This window comes from Rattus norvegicus, chromosome 10 (assembly GCF_036323735.1).
Source record: "Rattus norvegicus strain BN/NHsdMcwi chromosome 10, GRCr8, whole genome shotgun sequence".
Classification (NCBI taxonomy): Eukaryota; Metazoa; Chordata; class Mammalia; order Rodentia; family Muridae; genus Rattus; species Rattus norvegicus.
In genome coordinates, this window is record NC_086028.1 from 58,031,101 (window position 1) to 58,049,652 (window position 18,552).

Genomic DNA, 18,552 nt, shown 5'->3' on the forward strand with positions numbered 1-18,552 from the left:
GCACCCTGTCCAACCTTAACCTTCATTTCAATCACTCTCTTGGTTTGGCAGACTCACGGTTTTGAAGAGACCCATGCCACCTTCCTCCACACTGATCTGCTAAAGCTGCTGGTGAAGAAGTGCAGCAAAGGAACTGGCTTCAGCAAGACCTGGCTCCTCCGGGACCTAGAGGTAACGAGGAGGGCTCTCTGTAGACCTGAAGCAGAGCTCGCTTGTCCCAACCAGTTCCACCCTGTGTACTCTGTTCTGTGCAGCTTTGAAACCCAGCCTTGATTCTGTCTTTCTGAATCAGGGATCCTGACACCTGTCCTCCGCTGCCAGGAAAATGAATTGGGTGTTTGTTCAAAGAACCTTGGAGAAATATTTTGTGGAAACACAAAATTGGCCATTATATCATAATAATAAAATGTGCTTTTGAATTACTATTTCCCTCCAAGGTTCCTTTGGCTAAAATCAGTTTGTAAATACAACCACACTCATGTTTATCTTTGTAGGATTTCAATCTATAATTTCACTTGATTGTTACTCCTCTGAGGCCTTAGATGTTTCTTAGTGGAATTCTTGTAGTTCCCAGAGGCTTTCAAGGTCAAGTACAAGAGAAGCTGTGCTACCAGGGTACAATGTATCCCCCACCCTCACTTCCACAGATGCCTGCATTTGAAGAATCAGCTCTGAGTTCGCTTACATCTAAGGGAAATGTGCTAAAACACATTAATGAGTAACTGGGATCTTAGAAAATCCTTTTTAAATTTTATTTTTATTTTATACGTATGGGTGTTTGCCTACAAACATGTCAGCAACACTTGCATGGCTGGTGCCCATAGATGCCGGAAGAGAGCATTAGTTGCCCTGGAGTTCAGTTACAGATGGTTGTGAGCTTCCATGTGGGTTTTGGGAATTGAACTCAAGTCCTCTGGAAAAGCATCCAGTGCTCTTTGTAACTGCTGAGCTGTATCTGCAGCTCCTATGACTGCTCTTTTTAATGGCTATAATACTAAAAAGTGTTTTACAAGGTTTTTGCCACTATTAATGCTTCATTGGCAGTATTTTTTTTAAAGATTTATTTATTCATTTATTATATATAAGTACACTGTAGCTGTCTTCAGATACACCAGAAGAGGGCATCGGATCTCTTTACAGATGGTTGTGAGCCACCATGTGGTTGCTGGGAATTGAACTCAGGACTCTGGAAAAGCATTCAGTGCTTTGAACTGCTGGGCCATTTCCCTGATAGAAACATTTTAAATAGCTTAATAGTTACATTTCTCTAAAACAAGTTGGAAAAGAATAATAACCACTTGGGCTATCAAGAAAAGTTAATATACATAAGAGCTTTCATAGTTTTTGTTAGCATTTCCTGTTATATGTTCAATTGAGCATGCCTTCATGTTCTTTACTAATCACATACTCATGCCCTGTGTACTCTAATAAACCTCATATATCCTTAAGTAATCAAAGACCTCTGTCATCTTCCCACTCACTCAACACTCGTCTCCCCACTTTGCTCGACTGTGTAGATTCTGTCCATCATGCTGTATTCATCAAAAAAGGAGATCAACACTCTGACTGAACATGGAGACTTGGAGCTGGATGAACGAGGGGACCAAGAAGAAGAACTGGACCGGCCAGTTAGTAGCCCTGGAGAAGCGGAACAGAAGAAGCTAGACCCTCTTGAAAGCTTGGATGAACCCACCAGAATATGCTTCTTGGTATGTTCACTGGCCTTCATGTGTGTAGAGCACAGGCATCAAAAGAGTGGGTTCTCTTTGGCTCAGGCTATGCTTCATCCTCAATATATCTAAGGACTGCAGAGGTAGCTCAGTGGTTAAGTACTTGCTGGTTTTCCAGAAGAACCAGGTTGGATTCCCAGCACTCAAATGGGAACTTACAACTGTCTGTTAACTCCAGTTCCAGAGGACCTCACATGTCTTCTGGCCTCTGTGGGTACTAGGCTGTACATTGGTACATAGTCAAACATGCAGGTAAAACATCTCTTCACATAAAACTTTTTAACTACTCAATTTGATGTCCTGAAAACTCATTTCCTATTTAGTTTATTGTATACAGAAAAGATCTAGAACAGTAGTAGAGCCATATCATTGTAGTGGCTTTCAGGTTAATTTATTTTATGTACATGGTATATGTCTGTGAGTTTATATGTTCCACATGCAGGCAGGAGCCTGTAGCAGGTCAAAAAAGCCAGCAAATCCCCTGAAACTGGAGTTACAGGTTGTTCAGAGCCACTTTGTGGGTGCTGGCAATTGAACCCAGGTCCTCTGCAAGAACAATAAGTATTTTTAACTATTGAGTGATTTCTCTAGCCCCCTAAAGTGGCTTTAAATAGTACCGCACATTTTATAGTTCATATCACAGTACTCAAAACTTGAAATGCTTTTAAAAAGTACCTCCGTATTGTTCTTCACCTATAACCTGGGTAACCTGAAAAAGTGTTTGGTCACTTTGGAGTGCATATTGTTTATGTCTTAAAGAACATATGCATATCTGTCTTTTGCCTCTTTCATGCCTCCAGATGGCTCATGATGCCCTCAATGCCCCTCTGCATATTCTCCGGGCCATATATGAACTGCAGATGAAAAAGACCGATTCTTTCTTCCTAGAGGTTCAGAAGAGGTAAAGACCACTGAGATGCACCTAAGTGTTCCAAGTGAGAATGGGGAACCCTCACCTGCTGCCAGGGGATCTGGAGAGAGGTCCTGATAGGCTAGGCAGCCAAGGGACTGACCTGGACAGAGTTCCTCCTGATGCCCCAGGAAAGGCAGCCATGCCACTTTGCCTGGAATAACTCTAATAAGAGTTTGACAGTTTCCTTTGAGAATGTCGTGTATGCACTCTTACAGATACAGACTTCGGGATATATCTCATGCCATCCAGTGAGCCGATGTCACAGAGCAGAGCAGGTGCTGGAGCTCGAGAGTGGTTTTGGCTCCAGTGTTTGCATCCGTACAAATTATTTTTGTGACTTTTCCACAGGAATGATTACATAATCAGCAGTATAACCTTCTCTTGGCCAGGAAGTTTGGAGAGGGCTCCAGAATCCATCTCCTGAATTTGTGTAGAACTTTACATATCTACTACCCAGTCTCCTCTTCTCTCTCCATGGCCTGGCTTGGATATCTCTCTCTTCCCACACGCACATCTTTTCCTTCTACCCTGCCCTCCCTCCCTTTTTGCAGTGTTAGGTCTCAGACCCAGAGCCTTGTACATGCTAAGCTACTTCCCTAGCCTTTAGCCTCTTATTCTAATGTGTAATAAATGTCAATGAATTTCCTTCACATTCCTATTTTACCCTGTGAATTACCTAAATCCTGTGTGAGATGGAGCAGAGACCATGAGAGGACAGCAGTCAGGGTACAGCCTAAGTTACTGTAACTGTAACCACAGAAGGACCTCAAACTGAAGCACATAGAATGTGTGCTTTTCTCACATAACTATCCAGAGGCAGACAGAAAGGGAAAACTGGGAAGACAGCCCACTTGATAAAGTGTGTGTCGTGCAAGCATTAGGATCTGTACCCATGTAAAGCTAGGCCTGGCAGGACTCGTCTATAACTCTAGTAACGGGGATGTGGGGATAGAGAAATGGATTCCTGAAGCTTGCTAGTTAGCCAGTCTAACTAACTCAGGAAGCTCCAGATTCAGGTAGAGACTCTGTTAGCTTCCCATACACAAATCCCCACATAAAGAAAGATGACTAGGCCGGAGAACTCGTCTCAGTTAAGAACACATGTTGGCTCGTGGAGGGTTTGATTCTCAGCATCCACATGGCAGTGTGCAACCACCTTTAACACTCGTTCTGGGGGATCCAGCACCTTCTTTCAAGGTGTGCTTTGGGCCAGGCCTGCATGGGATGCACAGGCGTAAAAACACACAAAAGGTAACTTTTGAAAAATAAAGGTAAAGAGGAGAGTGGCTCCACGGGGACAGTTTACATCTCTGCCATGAGGATGTGCTTGGATGTCTGTGTATACAGGAGTGGATGCATGCAAAGTACAGCAAGTAGTGATGTAATTACGGGGGTAACAGTGAGAGGATAGCCCTGGGCACCTTTCTAACAAGTGCAGTGCATTTTAAGCTCTTGTCTCCTCCACTTTCTGTGCCTATCACTGGGCTCCCCTTCAGGTTTGATGGGGATGAGCTCACCACAGATGAGAGGATTCGCTCCTTGGCGCAGAGGTGGCAGCCCAGTAGGAGTCTGAGGCTGGAGGAGCAGAGTGCCAAAGCTGTGGACACAGACATGATTATTTTGCCATGTTTGGTATGTCACCTGTCTTGGGATCAAAGTGTACACTTCTGCCCCCTGTAGTGAGAGCATGGGACGACCTCTGTAACAACGGTCTTGTTTTTTCAGTCCCGGCCTGCACGCTCTGACCAAGCCACTTCTGAATCGAACCCTGTGACCCAGAAACTGATTTCCAGCACAGAGAGCGAGCTGCAGCAGAGCTACGCCAAGCAGCGCCGGAGCAAGAGTGCTGCCCTCCTGCACAAGGAGCTGAACTGCAAGAGCAAGAGGGCTGTCCGGGACTACCTCTTCCGTGTGAACGAGGCCACAGCAGTCCTATATGCTCGCCATGTGCTCGCCTCCCTGCTGGCTGAGTGGCCAGGGCATGTGCCAGTGAGTGAGGACATCCTGGAGCTCAGTGGCCCTGCACATATGACCTACATTTTGGATATGTTCATGCAGCTGGAAGAGAAGCACCAGTGGGAGAAGGTAGCTAAGCTCTGTTCAGCCCAGGCTCCTCTCTGCCCCTTTCCATCTCCCTGGCCCTGGGGTGCTTGAATGGTACAGCCTGTGACAGGTATGAATGCGGCAGATGTAAGGGCTGCTCTCCTCTGGCCTGTGGGTTTTCTGGAATTGAGCTCACAGCAGACCTGAGTGAGTGCAGAGAGCATTTGCAGCTGTAGTCCCTGGAAACCTGCCTTGGCCTTCTGCCTTGATTATCTTAAGTCTGTACGGCTAACAGCTCTCCTAGCTAGCCTGTGTTTTCTCAGGTCCCTGGAATTTTGCATGATGCATAGTCAGGAGACAAGGTGATTAGGATGCCTAGGTAGCCTGTCCCCATAATACAACAAGGCTTCCAATGAGAGTTTTGCCTTCTGTTTTAAATTGTCATTTCTAGACTGTCTATGAAAGTCAAGTGATCTGCCCTTACACCTGGGTCGCCCCATTACCTTGCATAGGTAAAGGTTTATCCAAGACTCTGGCTTCTGGGTGATGGAGATTTCATAAGAGTTCATGCGATTCTGTGAAGCCTGGTTCTCCAATTTGGAGTTTTAAGTTGGAGGCCATCTTGTATTTTGATTTTTCTTTTCTAATTTATTTTATGTGTGCATTATTCTGCCTGCATGTACTTCATGGGTGTTTTATGCCCTCAGAGGCCAAAAGAGGGCATCATATCCCCTAAAACTGTACTTTAATGGTTGTGAGCATTCATGTGCATGCTGCAAACTGAATTCGAGTCCTCTGTCAGAGCAGCCAGTGCTCTTACCCAGTGAGCCATGTCTCCACCCCATCTGTTTTGGTTCTATATCAGGTCTTCCCTGTTTTCTTTTAAAATAATTCTGTGAGGCCAGAAAGATAGCTGAGCAGTTACAAGTACTTGCTACTCCTGCAGAAGACATAGGTTTAGTCCTAGCATTTATGCTGGGCAGTTCCCAATCTCCTACAACTCCAATTCTGGGGGATCCATTAACTTCTGCCTCCACAGACACCTACATGAATTTGATGTACATATATATCTTCAAGCACATGCATGCATATCAATGAATGTCTAACTAATGCTGGGTCAGAGGCCATTTTTCACTTCCTACTGTATAGAAGCAGAGAGCTCAGTATCACAAAACATCCTGGTCCATGCCTTCACATCCCTGTGCACTTGTTCCTTCTGATGCAGGTTTAGTCCTCAGTTTCAGGTACAGAAATCATGGCTCATGTTAATCCTCACTCCAATGTAGTGTACTGAGCATGGGGAAGTTTTGTGTTCTCTGCCCCTTGTTTTGCCTACCTAGGAGCATTGGTTTCTGCACACCCTAGATTGTTTGCTGGCATCACAAGCCTGCAGGTACTGGCAGTGTACTCTAGCCTCACCTGCCCTCCATGAAGGGCAGTGGCAGGCAGCCTCTGCCTCTGTAGGCCCCTGTCTTAGACATGTGCTTCTCTGCCCATTGGTCCCCGAAGCTCTTCATTTTGGCCATTTTACCCTGTGTACTGTAATGTGTACTTACAGCTCCTTCTACCTGCTTGGTGGTGAGTGCTTTAGGGCCCAGAACACTGTGACTAGTTCTCTTCTGAAGGACTCCTCGAGGTGATTGTTCTGATTTAGAGCAGGGCTGCCGAGAGCTGGAGCTGCCTTCGGGGGCAGGTTGGATGTTGCCACTGCCTTTGAGTGAGTGGATCCCAGACTGAAGTAAGCTTTCCCTTCCTCCTGGTGACACTAGCTGACTCTGCCCTTACCCACCTTCTGTCTTCTCAGATCCTACAGAAAGTACTCCAGGGCTGCCGAGAAAGCATGCTGGGGACCATGGCCCTGGCTGCCTGTCAGTTCATGGAGGAGCCAGGAATGGAGGTGCAAGTGAGGGAATCTAAACACCCATATAACAACAACACCAGCTTTGAGGTACAACTGTGCTTCAGAAACTGTATCTCCCTCTTCTCACCAACCCTGACTAAGAACATATTTCCTTGTCTCCTGTCTAAAGCCATAGTCCTAGGTAGTCAGGTTTCCCCTTCTCCAGACTGAGGTGTATCTATAGAAAAAAAGTGAGTTTCTGGCCTTGGGGAAGAGTCTGCTTTTCCCATAGTATCTCCCAGGTGAATCCTCCTCAGCTTCCAGCAGTATGTTTGTATGGGAGTCTAGAGTCAACCTCTTTAACTGTGATTGATGACCAGGCCACTCTGTGGAGGCACAAGCCCCTTTTTAATTCCTTAGTCCTCAAGGCTTCATCTTTTCTGTCCTGAATTTGTGTCTAAATAGAGAGCCATGAGAGTTTGGCTAAGAAGGCATGGCCACCTCAGGTGCTCTCACTGACCTGACGCCATGCACCTTCGTTAGTCCTTTAGACAAGTTGGGGCTGGCAAGGCCTGAGCTTCTAAGAGGGAATAGCCTATGGCCCTGGGACCGGGACACAGAAACTGGCTCAGAAGTTGACTGTTGTCAACTGAGTTGTCCTTCAGAAAGGATCAACCTGTCTTCCCGACTGCCCCCAGACTGGCCTGTGAGGCTCCTGTTGCTACTCCCTCCCCATTCTCTCCACTCACCCCCGGCCTGGCTCCTCAGCAGCTGTGATTCTTCTTCAGGATGAGATCAGTCAGTCTGTACACCTCCTAGTACACACCTCGCCATGGCACAGCCTCTAAACCCCACCTGAGCCACCCTCAGAACATGCAAACCTCTCCAACGGGGCTCCCCAGCCTTCCTGTGGCCCCTGCTGAGCCATCTGGTGCTCATGTGTCCCTCCCCTGAGAAGCTCCTGTGACTACCCTATCCTGTCTGCCCACTGTGCTCCACCTTCAGAGTCTTTGTTCAACACTTCTGCTGAACTGAAACTGAGCCGGAGGAAGGGACTGTGGCTTGCTCATGCTCCGTGTCCTGGTTACAGTGATAGCCATAGTGGCAGCTAGTGACAGGGACAGAAATATTCTCTGCTTCCCTCCCTAGGATAAAGTTCACATTCCTGGCGCAATCTACCTCTCAATCAAATTTGATCCTCAGTGCAACACAGAGGAAGGCTGTGATGAACTAGCCATGTCTAGCAGTAGTGACTTTCAGCAGGACCGACACAACTTCAGCGGGTCACAACAGAAGTGGAAAGATTTTGAGCTTCCAGGTAATTAAAAAAAAAATTGCTATGTGGTCTTTTCCTTTAAACTTTTGTGTACATTTATTTATTTATCTGAGGGGTTGAATATGCGTCACAGTGTACCTGTCGAGATCAGAGGACAACTTGTTGGAGTCAGTCTTCTCCACATGGATCCCAGGGATCGAACTCAGGTTGTCAGGCTTGGCAACAAGCACTTTTGTCCCCTGAGCCATCTCCCCAGCCCTGTGTGACTTCATAGGAAGCATTTAAACAGAATAGTGAAAGCCAGTGAGATGGCTCAGTGGTAAGGGCACTTTGCTGTCAACCTGAGCTCAAGCCCCAGAACCCACATGGTGGGAAGAGAGAACCAACTACACACATACCTTGGCCCATACTTATCTACCTCACAGATACTTCTCTCCCCCCAAAATAAGTAAAGGGAAAGCAAACTTTTTAAAAGCATAACATTAGGCTGGAGAGATGGCTCAGTGCTTAAGAGCACTGACTGCTGTTCTAGGGATCCTGAGTTCAATTCCCAGCAACCACATGGTGGCTCACAACCATCTGTAATGGGATCTGATGCCCTCTTCTGGTGTGTCTGAAGACAGCTACAGTGTACTCATATAAATAAATAATTTTTTTTAAAAAAGCATAATATTTAGAAGAGGACTTGTTGGCAAATTTTAAAATGAGCTTTATGTGTTTAATGAAAAACACTCCAGTTGCTATCCTTGTTGCTCCCATATCCTGACCTGTCTCTGGTTTGTGACACAGGAGATACTCTGTATTATCGATTTACCTCAGACATGAGCAACACCGAGTGGGGCTACCGATTCACTGTGACAGCTGGACACCTGGGGCGGTTCCAGACAGGTGCGTGCTCCTTCCTTTCTGTTGGCATGCTCTGCTCACCAGTCACAGTCTGGCCAGAGGTGTCATTATGTTACTGACTTGGGTTAAAATCAAAGCAAGTCTTGTCTCTTAGACCTCCCAAATGTGTCTCACAACCCGCATACCTGGCTTTCTTCACAAGGAAGGTCATGGATGGCTACTTGTATGCTTGAATGGTCAGATAAAAGAGCTTTCTGTCATGATCTAAAAGACCCTTGGGGATTTTTGCCAGGGCCTTTTGCAAAAATGAGGAACTGAGAATGTTGTTATTTTACAAAAAGAAATTTAGTTTCAGCCAGAATTTAAATGTTCACAAGATTTCACCCTATCTATTAAAATGTGAATGGTTTACAAAATGTAAAACTTTTAATGTAATAATTGTTTTTAAAATGTCTGTGTTTGGGGTGGTGCCAGGATTTGAGATCTTGAAGCAGATGTTATCTGAAGAAAGGGTTGTACCTCACCTCCCACTGGGCAAGATCTGGGAATGGTTGGTGGGTGTGGCCTGCCGCCAGACTGGTCATCAACGACTGAAAGCCATCCACTTACTGCTGAGAATTGTGCGATGCTGCAGCCACAGGTAGGCTGTCAGCTCAGTCCCTGGAGACACCCCCTCTTACTCTGTTTCCTAATTCCTTTGTTAATGGTATCTTTAAATATAATTTTAATGTCATTCCCTTTAAGTTAGTGGGTTTTATGTCCTGTTTAAGTAATTTTTGCTCCATTCAAAGATCATAAAGGTTTCTGCTGTTTCTAGAAGCTTACCTGCTTCTCCTTTCATAGACATCTGTCACCCACCTGGGATGAATGTTGATATACGAGTTTGAGGTTTAGTGTTTTGCTCTGGCTCTGCTCGTTCTGAATCCACCTTTTACTTAAGTACTATAACCTCTGGTCCCACGTCTTCATAGCTTTGGGCATTTTCTTGTCCCAACGCTGTCTTAAAGACTGCACAGACTTACGATTGATTTACATATCTAATCATTTAATGATGGAAGTCCTTCACTTCAAGATTGTCTTGGGTGTTTGGTTTTAAGATGAGGGCTCAATATGGAGCCCAGGCTGGCCTAGAGCTCTGAGTCCTCCAACTACAGCTTCCTGAGCACTGGGGTTTCAGGTGTTCCCCAGTAATTCCAGCCTATGTTGTGAGTGTGTGTTTCAGGTGTACCCCAGTAATCCCAGCCTATGTTTGTTTGTAGTCAGGGTCTACCTATGTAGCTCTATCCTGGAACCTCACTATATAAATTAGACTAGTCTCAAACTTAGACATCAGCCTGGGCGCAGCACTGGTTGTGCTGAGCATTTTAACCCTAATTGCCTACTTATTTTCTAACGATTTATAATCTTTTTACCCAAAGGTTACCTATCCATTTTTTTTTCCTTTTCTTTTTTTCGGAGCTGGGGACCGAACCCAGGACCTTGGGCTTGCTAGGCAAGCGCTCTACCACTGAGCTAAATCCCCAACCCCTATCCATTTTTATATTGGCATGCTAATTTCTACATGTCAGGGTCATCCTCAACTACATATTGAGATTAGAGGCAGCCCGTGATACTGAAACCCTGTCTCAAAAGGGATGGGGGATGGATAGAGAGATAGTTCAGTCTATAAAATGTCTACACAAGCATAAAGACGCAAGTTCAGGTCTTCAGCACTTGGGGAAGGAGGATAGTAACAAGTAGATCTCTAACTCATGGGCCAACCAGCCTAGATGACCCAATGAGGTCTAAACTCATCTCAAAAAGAAAGGTTCACGGGACTAGAGAGATGGCTCAGCAGTTGAGAGCACTTGTTGCTCTTGCAGAGGACTTAGGTTTGGTTTCCAGCTCCTGCATGGTAATTCGTTACCCATAACTCCAGTTCCAGTTCCCGGGATCCAATGCCACCTTCAGACCTCCAAGGACACCAAGCATGCACATGAGTGCACAACACTCAGGCAAAATAATCACATGAAATGAAATGAATGTATCTAATAAAACATTTTAATATAAAGTATAGAATGACTGAGAAAGAACCCTGATACTGACCTCTGACCCCCACCTCCATATTCATACAGCCTCTGAACTCACATGCATATGAATACATACATAGACCATACACCAACACATATACACAAAGCCATAAAAAACTATTTCAGGCTGGTGTGATGCCACATGCCTTTAATCCCATCAGGGAGGCAGAGCGGTTGTGTCTCTGTGAGTTGGAGACCATCCTGGTCTATTTAATGAGTTCCAGGCCAGCCAGTGCTAGTACTAAGTCCCTGTCTCAAATTGAAAAAGGAAAAACCATTTTCTCTGTTCCCCATCACCCTCATATGCATATCTGTGCCCTGTTGTTCATACTCCCCAACCTCCGCCAGGGCCAGTGAAAATATTTTTGTCATGCTGGGACTTGAACCCATGCCCTTCCACATGGTAGGCAGTAACTCTACCACTGAGCCACATACACCTCCTAATAGCTCTGGATATCAGTTTGAGGGTAACCAAATTCCATAGAATGTTGATCCTCTAATCCACTGCCATATTTTTTTCTTTCATTGTGTAGGTCCTTGAAATCATTTATACATTTCTGTAGATGATTCATACAGAATTCATTTGGTGTATTCCTATGTATTTAATGTTTTATGCTATTATAATTATTATTTACAATTTTTGCTGGTTACAATGGTCTGTGCCTATAATCCCAGTACCCAGAAGGCTAATGTCCAAGGCCAGGGAGGGTGTGGATTAGGCAGCACTCAGTCGTGGCCTCTGTGATGGTGAGTTTTAGTTCTCACTCAATGCTCCCTCACAGGAGCAGGGTTTGGCCTTTTACTCTGACAGGACTTCTGCTACAATGGTAAATAGGGGTAGGAATGTGGCCATAGCTGCACAGTCCTCATCTCAGAAGAAAAGGCTCATGGTTTCTGAGCCGTATGCACAGTAGCCATGCATCCCACCCACACCCCTGAGCAATAGGAGTTGCTCTTCCCTGCATTTCTTAGGTATGTGGATAAAACACACACACTGTTACCAGTCAGTGCGAGGTGACGCTAGTCAAAGGAAAAAGGAATGTGAAGATTGTTCTTTAAAATTAAAGGAATCTTCAAGTCAGGAAGAGAAAATGATGGTTCACTGCCAGTCCCTAAGCTGACAGCAGGGGTGGTGAGAAAGGACTGGGTACTTGCTGTTAGTACCGTGTCCCCATATGCAGACATTGTGTGTCATTTAGCTCCAAATGAGCTCCCAGCAGAGCACCTGTTTGATATACTCTATAAGCAATGGGACATTTCGAAGGTCTTCAGGCTGACAGGCCTTTCTGGCTGTGGTGCAATGTCTCTCCACAGTTTGCTGGCTCCTGCCGGTCTTCTTTCCAGGAAGAACTCTCCTGAACTCCTGAGCCTGGGAGAACTCTCATGTACCTCCCTCTGGCCCTTCCATGCCAACATGACACCCCGTTTTCCTCTATTATCAACTGGAGGAAGACCTGGGGGTGACAAGGATGGAGGACACACAACCTACTCCCCAAATGCCTTGTCACATGGGATCCTTGGAAAGTTAAAGACTTCCAGGCCTGAGTGTAATAGAGGGCTAATCTCAGAGGAGGGCAGCCCTGCAGGTGCCTCCAACCCACTTTCCCATGCTGTCCTAAAAGCTAGCAATAGGACGTGTCTGTAAGTCCACTGAATCTGCCCATCTTTTTACTTTTTACGTGTTCCTTTGGGGGAAATGATGGACTCTAAGATAGCACTCAGAGGGGAAGATTTTTTTCAGATTATAAAAGAGAAAGGCAAAATCACTATATGTATATGTATACACTACATATGTATGCATATGTATACACCCGGGTATCCTGTAGTGAGCCAGAGTATTGTTGATTTCCTAAGTTTTTCTTCTGAGGTTTTGACCTGGGATCACAGCCCCATCCACTGCAGGTTCAAACACTCAGGTTCTCAGCACACAGGTCTAAGAAGGATTCTGCTTTCCCCTAGAGGCCAGATTTCAGGTCCAGCAGGCTTGCAAGTATATTTTCTTTTTTATAATTGTATCTTTGAAAGAAAGATTCAAGTATATCTTCTGTCTTTTTTTTTAAAGACAGGGTTTCTCTAGGTAGTTCTGACTCTCCTGGAATAAATTTTGTAGACCAGGCTGGCCTCAAACACACAGAGATCCACCTGCTTCTGCCTTCTGAGTGGCTGGGAGTAAAGGTTAATGGCAATGCCACCACCTGGTGCAATAATATTTTCTATTTGACGATTGAATATCAAAATAATGTTTGTCTTCCTTGTCCATTCAGTAGCTCTTTTTCTTCATTTGTACATTTTATGTTATATATGATGTGTTAGACCTTGCTTTTTCCACTTAATATTTAGCTTAAGGCTGCATGGTGGCTCAGACCTGTAATCCTGGTATTGGAGAGGCTGAGGCAGAAGGATTGTGAAAACTTCAAGGATAGCCTAGAGTACCTAGTGAAACAAAATAGCATACATTTGCCTGGAGGTTTTCTGCCACTAGAAGGTCTTTGTAGGGACTGTTTTTAGGAACACACAATAAGAGTCAACAAGTTAGCTCAGTGGGTTAAGATGCTTCCACTGAGCCTGAGGACCCAAGCTTGACCCACAGAACCCACAGGGAGGGAAGGAAGAGCCAACTCCCACAGGTTGTCCTCTGCTCATATGTGCATGCTAGGGCACACACCTCCCCCCTTTCAATAAGCAAATACATAAATAAATGATAAATAAATGTAAAAACAGCTGAAAGGAAAATGCAGTGACCCTTGTGAGTGCCTTTCCAGTCCTCTGGATTCTTTAGTCATTTTGGGGTTTGGGCGCTGCCCTGCTCCTTCCCTACTGTTGGTGACTGTGACCACGTCAGAGAGAAGTGAAGTGGCTATGTTACTGTGTGGTGGGAAAAGAAGAGCCTGACCTGCAGTCTCTCTCGTGGGTGGTCCACTTCTCAGTAAAATGACCCTGTGCTTCTCCCCTGCCCAGTGACCTCTGTGACCTTGGGCTGTTGAAGCCCCTGTGGCAGCTCTTTACTCACATGGAGTATGGCCTGTTTGAGGATGTGACACAGCCTGGCATTCTCCTGCCTCTACACCGAGCTCTCACTGAGCTCTTCTTTGTCACCGAGAACCGTGCACAGGTAAGGATGTGTCCACCTCTTCCCCTGAAGACTGCCAGAAAGGATTGTACCTCTGTATGCTTTTACCAGTTCCTGCTAATGGCAAGACTAGTGTTACACCCAAGCCTGCAAGCCCAGGTTGTCCAGGCTACATAGAGAGGCAGATCCTGGGCCTACAGTCCAGCATCCCCAGAACACATGCCCATATTCTCAGCCCTGGGAGGAGAGAACCTCAGGTCAACTTAGATTGCTTATTTTGTCTGGCCTATAGCCAAAGGGGGACAGTCTTAGACTGGCTCTTGACAACAGGGACCTCTGGAAAATCAAACAGATTTGTTCCTCTTCCTCCTCTTCTTTCTTCTCCTAGGCACAATAGACTCATTGAATTGCCACATGAAAGGGCCTTTCACAAGTCCTTTGCCTGTCTTCCTCAGGAAGACATGACAACAGTACCCTGTCTGGTCACCCTGTGGCATCAGGGATAGCTCTGGAACCAGGTCCCTGTTCCTTCCAGCTAGGCTTCTTTATGGCTGTAGAGTGTGTGGTGTCACAGGTGCCTGGTAGTGAGCTTGCTTAACCCCTGGAGGCTCCTGTCTGCCTATGGGTGTCCTCTGTTCAGCCCTCCTGCCTTCCATCGTTCAAGGGGCCCATGCTGTCTTTACAGGAGCTTGGCTTGCTGCAGGAGTACCTGCTGGCCTTAACCACCGAGGACCACCTTCTCCGATGTGCGGCACAGGTACCTCCCCCTGCTCCCGTGACAGACAGATAAGACCACCTCACTTGACAGAACTGGGGATGGGGAATGTGAGAATGAGTGAGAGTTGCATGGCAAGTCCAGACCCTGTCAGAGTTTACATGGAACTTACTTCCTTCTGCTCTCAGAAAGAGCCCCATTTATCACTGTCACTCCTAGTAAACTGTGGGGTCAGAAGACACTAGCAAGAATTCGTGTCTCTAAAACCAAAACAGCCAGTGCCTTCACTTTCGTTGGCTGAACTTGGAAGTTTCCATAGATTTAGATTTCAGATATTTTTGGGTTTTTTGGATGTACTTTGCTTCCCTTGTAGGAAAACTCCTCTTCTGACAGCTGTGCTTCTAAATGATAGGGGACCCAAGAAAGCTGTTCATAGGTGTACCCTGCATACATCAGTGTGCAATGTTAGATTAGACTTAAGTGTCTAAATTAGAACAATGTCTAAACATTTATGCATCAATTCAATTTTAAAGACAGTAGTAAACACATTTCATGTTAATGTGTTTTGGGGAAAATCTCTTCAAGATAAAATAATTTTGAGGAGGGCAGCCCTAGTTCCATTTTTGCAGACTTCTTTAATGTCTGACTCAACAAAAGACAGCTGGACTCTTGTATCCTCTGTCCTGTGCTCCTCCTTTAAAGGAAGTGTTGTGCTGGTAGACTAGACAGATGGGGGTCTCCACCACTTTACTCAGGTAGCATCTGCCTGGACTCTTCCCAGGACCCAGTCCTTCAAATAAGGCTCTCTGTGGAAGGTCACAAGTGTTTTGCTCAGAGCTGGGGCTCTCCTACCAAAGCAGGGAAAAGAGCAGGTGGGGCTGCTGAGAGCTCTTAGCAGTCGTCTGCACTGGCTACTGTGGCCCTTGCTTTCTTGATATGCTATAAGAGATTTTGATGTGTGGCTGCTTTGGCTCCAGCTTTTTCTCCTGTGGGTTCCACTGGTCCTTGTGCTTGCCTCATGCATATCTAGTCCCCTCCCCTGGGATCCACCCCACAGCTGGATAGTGTCTTCACTGGTTCTGCCTTCTAGCCATGTCCTTCAGGGACAACTGCTTCCCCACCCCCCACCCCCGCACTGTTTATGAGCTCCCCATGGTTACCTCTCCCCTCGTGTGAACTCCATGCTTCCCTTCTGTACCTTCACATGGCTTTCCCAGACTCCTGCCTCAGCAACTAGACTGCTACCATGGCCTGTGGTTGCTTATTACCTACCCCAGGGTTTTCCTGTGAGCCACTGAGTGAGGGGACTACCTCTGGCTCACCTTATCACCCTCCAGCTGAGGGACTTAGACTGGAGGATGAGGAAGTCAGTGGCTCTTGATATTTGTAACTGCTCCTTCCCTCCACAGGCTCTGCAGAACATTGCTGCTATCAGCCTGGCCATCAACTACCCAAACAAGGCCACCCGCCTCTGGAATGTTGAGTGTTAGCCTCGGTATGATATGCATGGACTTGATAATTTGTCTACAGGGGTTTATAGCAGACCTCCAACCTTGCTCAGGAAACCCCTGCGGCCTCTGCACCCAGCTCTCTTTGAGCCTACCCCCTGCTCCCATCTGGATGCCAAGCAGCCGCCTGTCAACAAGGCCCACTGTGCAGGCACCACATGTCCAAGAAGGCACAGCAGTGCAAAGTGGCTCAGAAAGAGGCCTTGGGAAAGTTCCTCAGAGAGCAGAGAGTAGAGACCAGTCTCCTCCAGGGCGTCATAGCACTGAAGGCTTGGAAGCAGTCTCTGAAAGGATTCTGTCTCCACTGAGCGGGAGCTGCCTAGTCTTGCCATCCACCCAGAGCGACCTTTGCAGTAAGACTCGCAGCTTGCAGCAGCAGTGGCCCAGTTGGGAAACCAGCCCACAACCAACATGAGCACCTCCCAGCCACCTCAATTCCCAAGCCATCGTCTCCATGCCACAGCTCATGGCCAACTCACATTGAGAGCGAGTGCCCTTGGGAACTGCTTGTCACCCATGCAACAGCTCCCAGCACACGCCTGTGTTTCTTCACTTCTTTTAGTATGTTTTAGTTTCCTCCTCATGTTTTAGAAGAGAACCACAGACTCCCTGAGAGGTCCCCTAGGGAATGCCTAGGGACAAGCTGGTATGTGTGGAAGTGACAGAAATGGAGGGCTCTCCAGCACCGGCAGTGTCCTCAGAGGAGCCCTTGTTCAGGAGTCAGGACGACCTGACTATGCTCCAAGGTCATAGTGGTCAGCACACCTCGGACCTCTCGCCTGGTTATTTAGCCATCCCCTGTCTAGCAATAACTACATTAGTTCTAGTGAATGCTTTTGCATTTTTCCTTGTATGGCTTTAGCATTGCCCTGAGATGCTGATGATTTTTCCCCCAGAACCACAGAGTGGGATGCTGGGTCGGCATTGGGCTGTGGACTTTCAGGAAGAAACAATCTTGAGGCACCTGCTGTTAAAGGGAAGGTATCTGGGCCAGAGGCCATGTCCCACCTCAGAAGCCTAATGCAAAAACGGCTTCTAATAGCCAGGGCCACACTTGGCTGGCTTGCACTGTGGCCAAGCTTGCCCCTTCGGCCTCTGAAGACCCTGCTGGGAGTGAGCAAGGGACTGCATTGGCGGGACCTGGGCCTGCAGGTATTGTGCGAAGGTGCTGTGCCTCTGCCACCACTCCCTGCCCAGCCCTAGAATTAGATTCAGTGATGAAGCCCAGCATACAGGAAGAATAGCCACAGAATGGGAGGGGCTGAGTTATAAAAACACAGAAACAAATGAAGTGACCTATGGTCCACCATCCTGACATCAGAGGAAACTTGGTTCAAGTCCCATGGAATGGGACTTGGTGCCAGCCCAGAGGAACCTCTTTCTTGTCTTTTGCTCTTTGCCAGAGCACCTGTGCTTTGCAAGCTGCCTAAACCCCAGAGAAGGCCCTGTTGCATGCCATTCCCTCCAAGTAGGTCTCAGATGAGAGTCGGGACAAGTCTCAGTGCATGGTGAAGAGGCCTCACCCACAGTAGCTCAGATCACACAGCAGTTAGAAGATGGGGGCGGAGATGGCACACTCACACCCTTCCACACCTCAGACTGAGTAGAGAAAGCAGATGGGCAGGGCAGGGCAAGGCTGGGGGCCTCCTTTGGAACAGTGACCCCAACTCTCCTCCCACCCTTCCGTTAGGAAGAACAATTGTAAATAAGTGCTGGACTCATAGTACCTCTCCACTCACTGCTTGCTGTTTTCTCTCCCTGTGCTTCAGTTTGCATACAACGAGCTTAAGTTTGCCCTTCACACACCACAGCTGCTCTCTGACAGGGTCCCTTTTTACCTGGCCACCCGCAGCCCACTGCCTCTGCTTCTCTAGGCCACTGGGTGGCACTGCTGAGCCAGGCCAGTGTCTCCTGACCCCAGCAGGAGGTCCCAAAGGATTTCCATCAAGGCCAATGTCCCCTTGACTCTTAGGAGGCAAGACTGCCTGGACCAAGACAAAACTGGCAGGCAGAAGGGGTCGTGGAAACATGTGCCTAATCTATAAAGAATTCTGTTCCAAATCATATATATTGTACAGACACTGTTCTAATGAGAGGAGTGACTTATTTTCATCATCGTTTTTAATTTGTTTTCTTACGGGTTTACGATTTTGAATTTTTCTTATTTGGTTGAGAGAAAGAATTTTGATTATATCAGCTGAGTGAGTTCAGCCTGTAAAAAGAATGTTTTAAGTTGTGGATAAGATATGCAAATGAAGAGAAATATATTGTAAAAATTCTATATAAAAAAAGTACAACTCTGTGTGGATTTTCTCCTTTTCTCCTCCCTTCCCTGCCCTCTTACCTCTGTGTAAGGACCTCAATGTATCCCCCAGGCTGGCCCGAAGGCTGGCCCGAAACCCACAGTCTCCTGCCCATGTCTCTCATGCCCAGCCTTTCAGTTTCTCTTGTGAAATATACTTTGAAGGTTATGCACAGGCAAACAGATGGGATTTACAGAACCTCATCACTGCACTGCCTGCTTGTGGGAAGGAGTCCAGAA

General features: G+C 46.7%; 1 protein-coding gene across 7 annotated transcripts in view; it reads left to right on the plus strand.

Moving 5' to 3' along the window:
* Zzef1 (zinc finger ZZ-type and EF-hand domain containing 1) overlaps positions 1-18,312 on the plus strand; it is a 137,685-nt gene extending 119,373 nt beyond the window's left edge. For all 7 annotated transcript variants that reach the window (NM_001427300.1, XM_237787.10, XM_039087333.2 and 4 more), the window contains 12 exons: positions 52-171; positions 1,518-1,709; positions 2,531-2,631; positions 4,140-4,275; positions 4,369-4,728; positions 6,491-6,634; positions 7,676-7,844; positions 8,592-8,690; positions 9,123-9,288; positions 13,676-13,829; positions 14,473-14,544; positions 15,912-18,312. In NM_001427300.1, the coding sequence (NP_001414229.1) occupies positions 52-171; positions 1,518-1,709; positions 2,531-2,631; positions 4,140-4,275; positions 4,369-4,728; positions 6,491-6,634; positions 7,676-7,844; positions 8,592-8,690; positions 9,123-9,288; positions 13,676-13,829; positions 14,473-14,544; positions 15,912-15,992 (1,794 nt within the window). In that variant the 3' untranslated portion in view covers positions 15,993-18,312. The remainder of the gene's footprint in view (positions 1-51; positions 172-1,517; positions 1,710-2,530; positions 2,632-4,139; positions 4,276-4,368; positions 4,729-6,490; positions 6,635-7,675; positions 7,845-8,591; positions 8,691-9,122; positions 9,289-13,675; positions 13,830-14,472; positions 14,545-15,911) is intronic.
* The last annotated feature ends 240 nt before the right edge of the window (positions 18,313-18,552 follow it).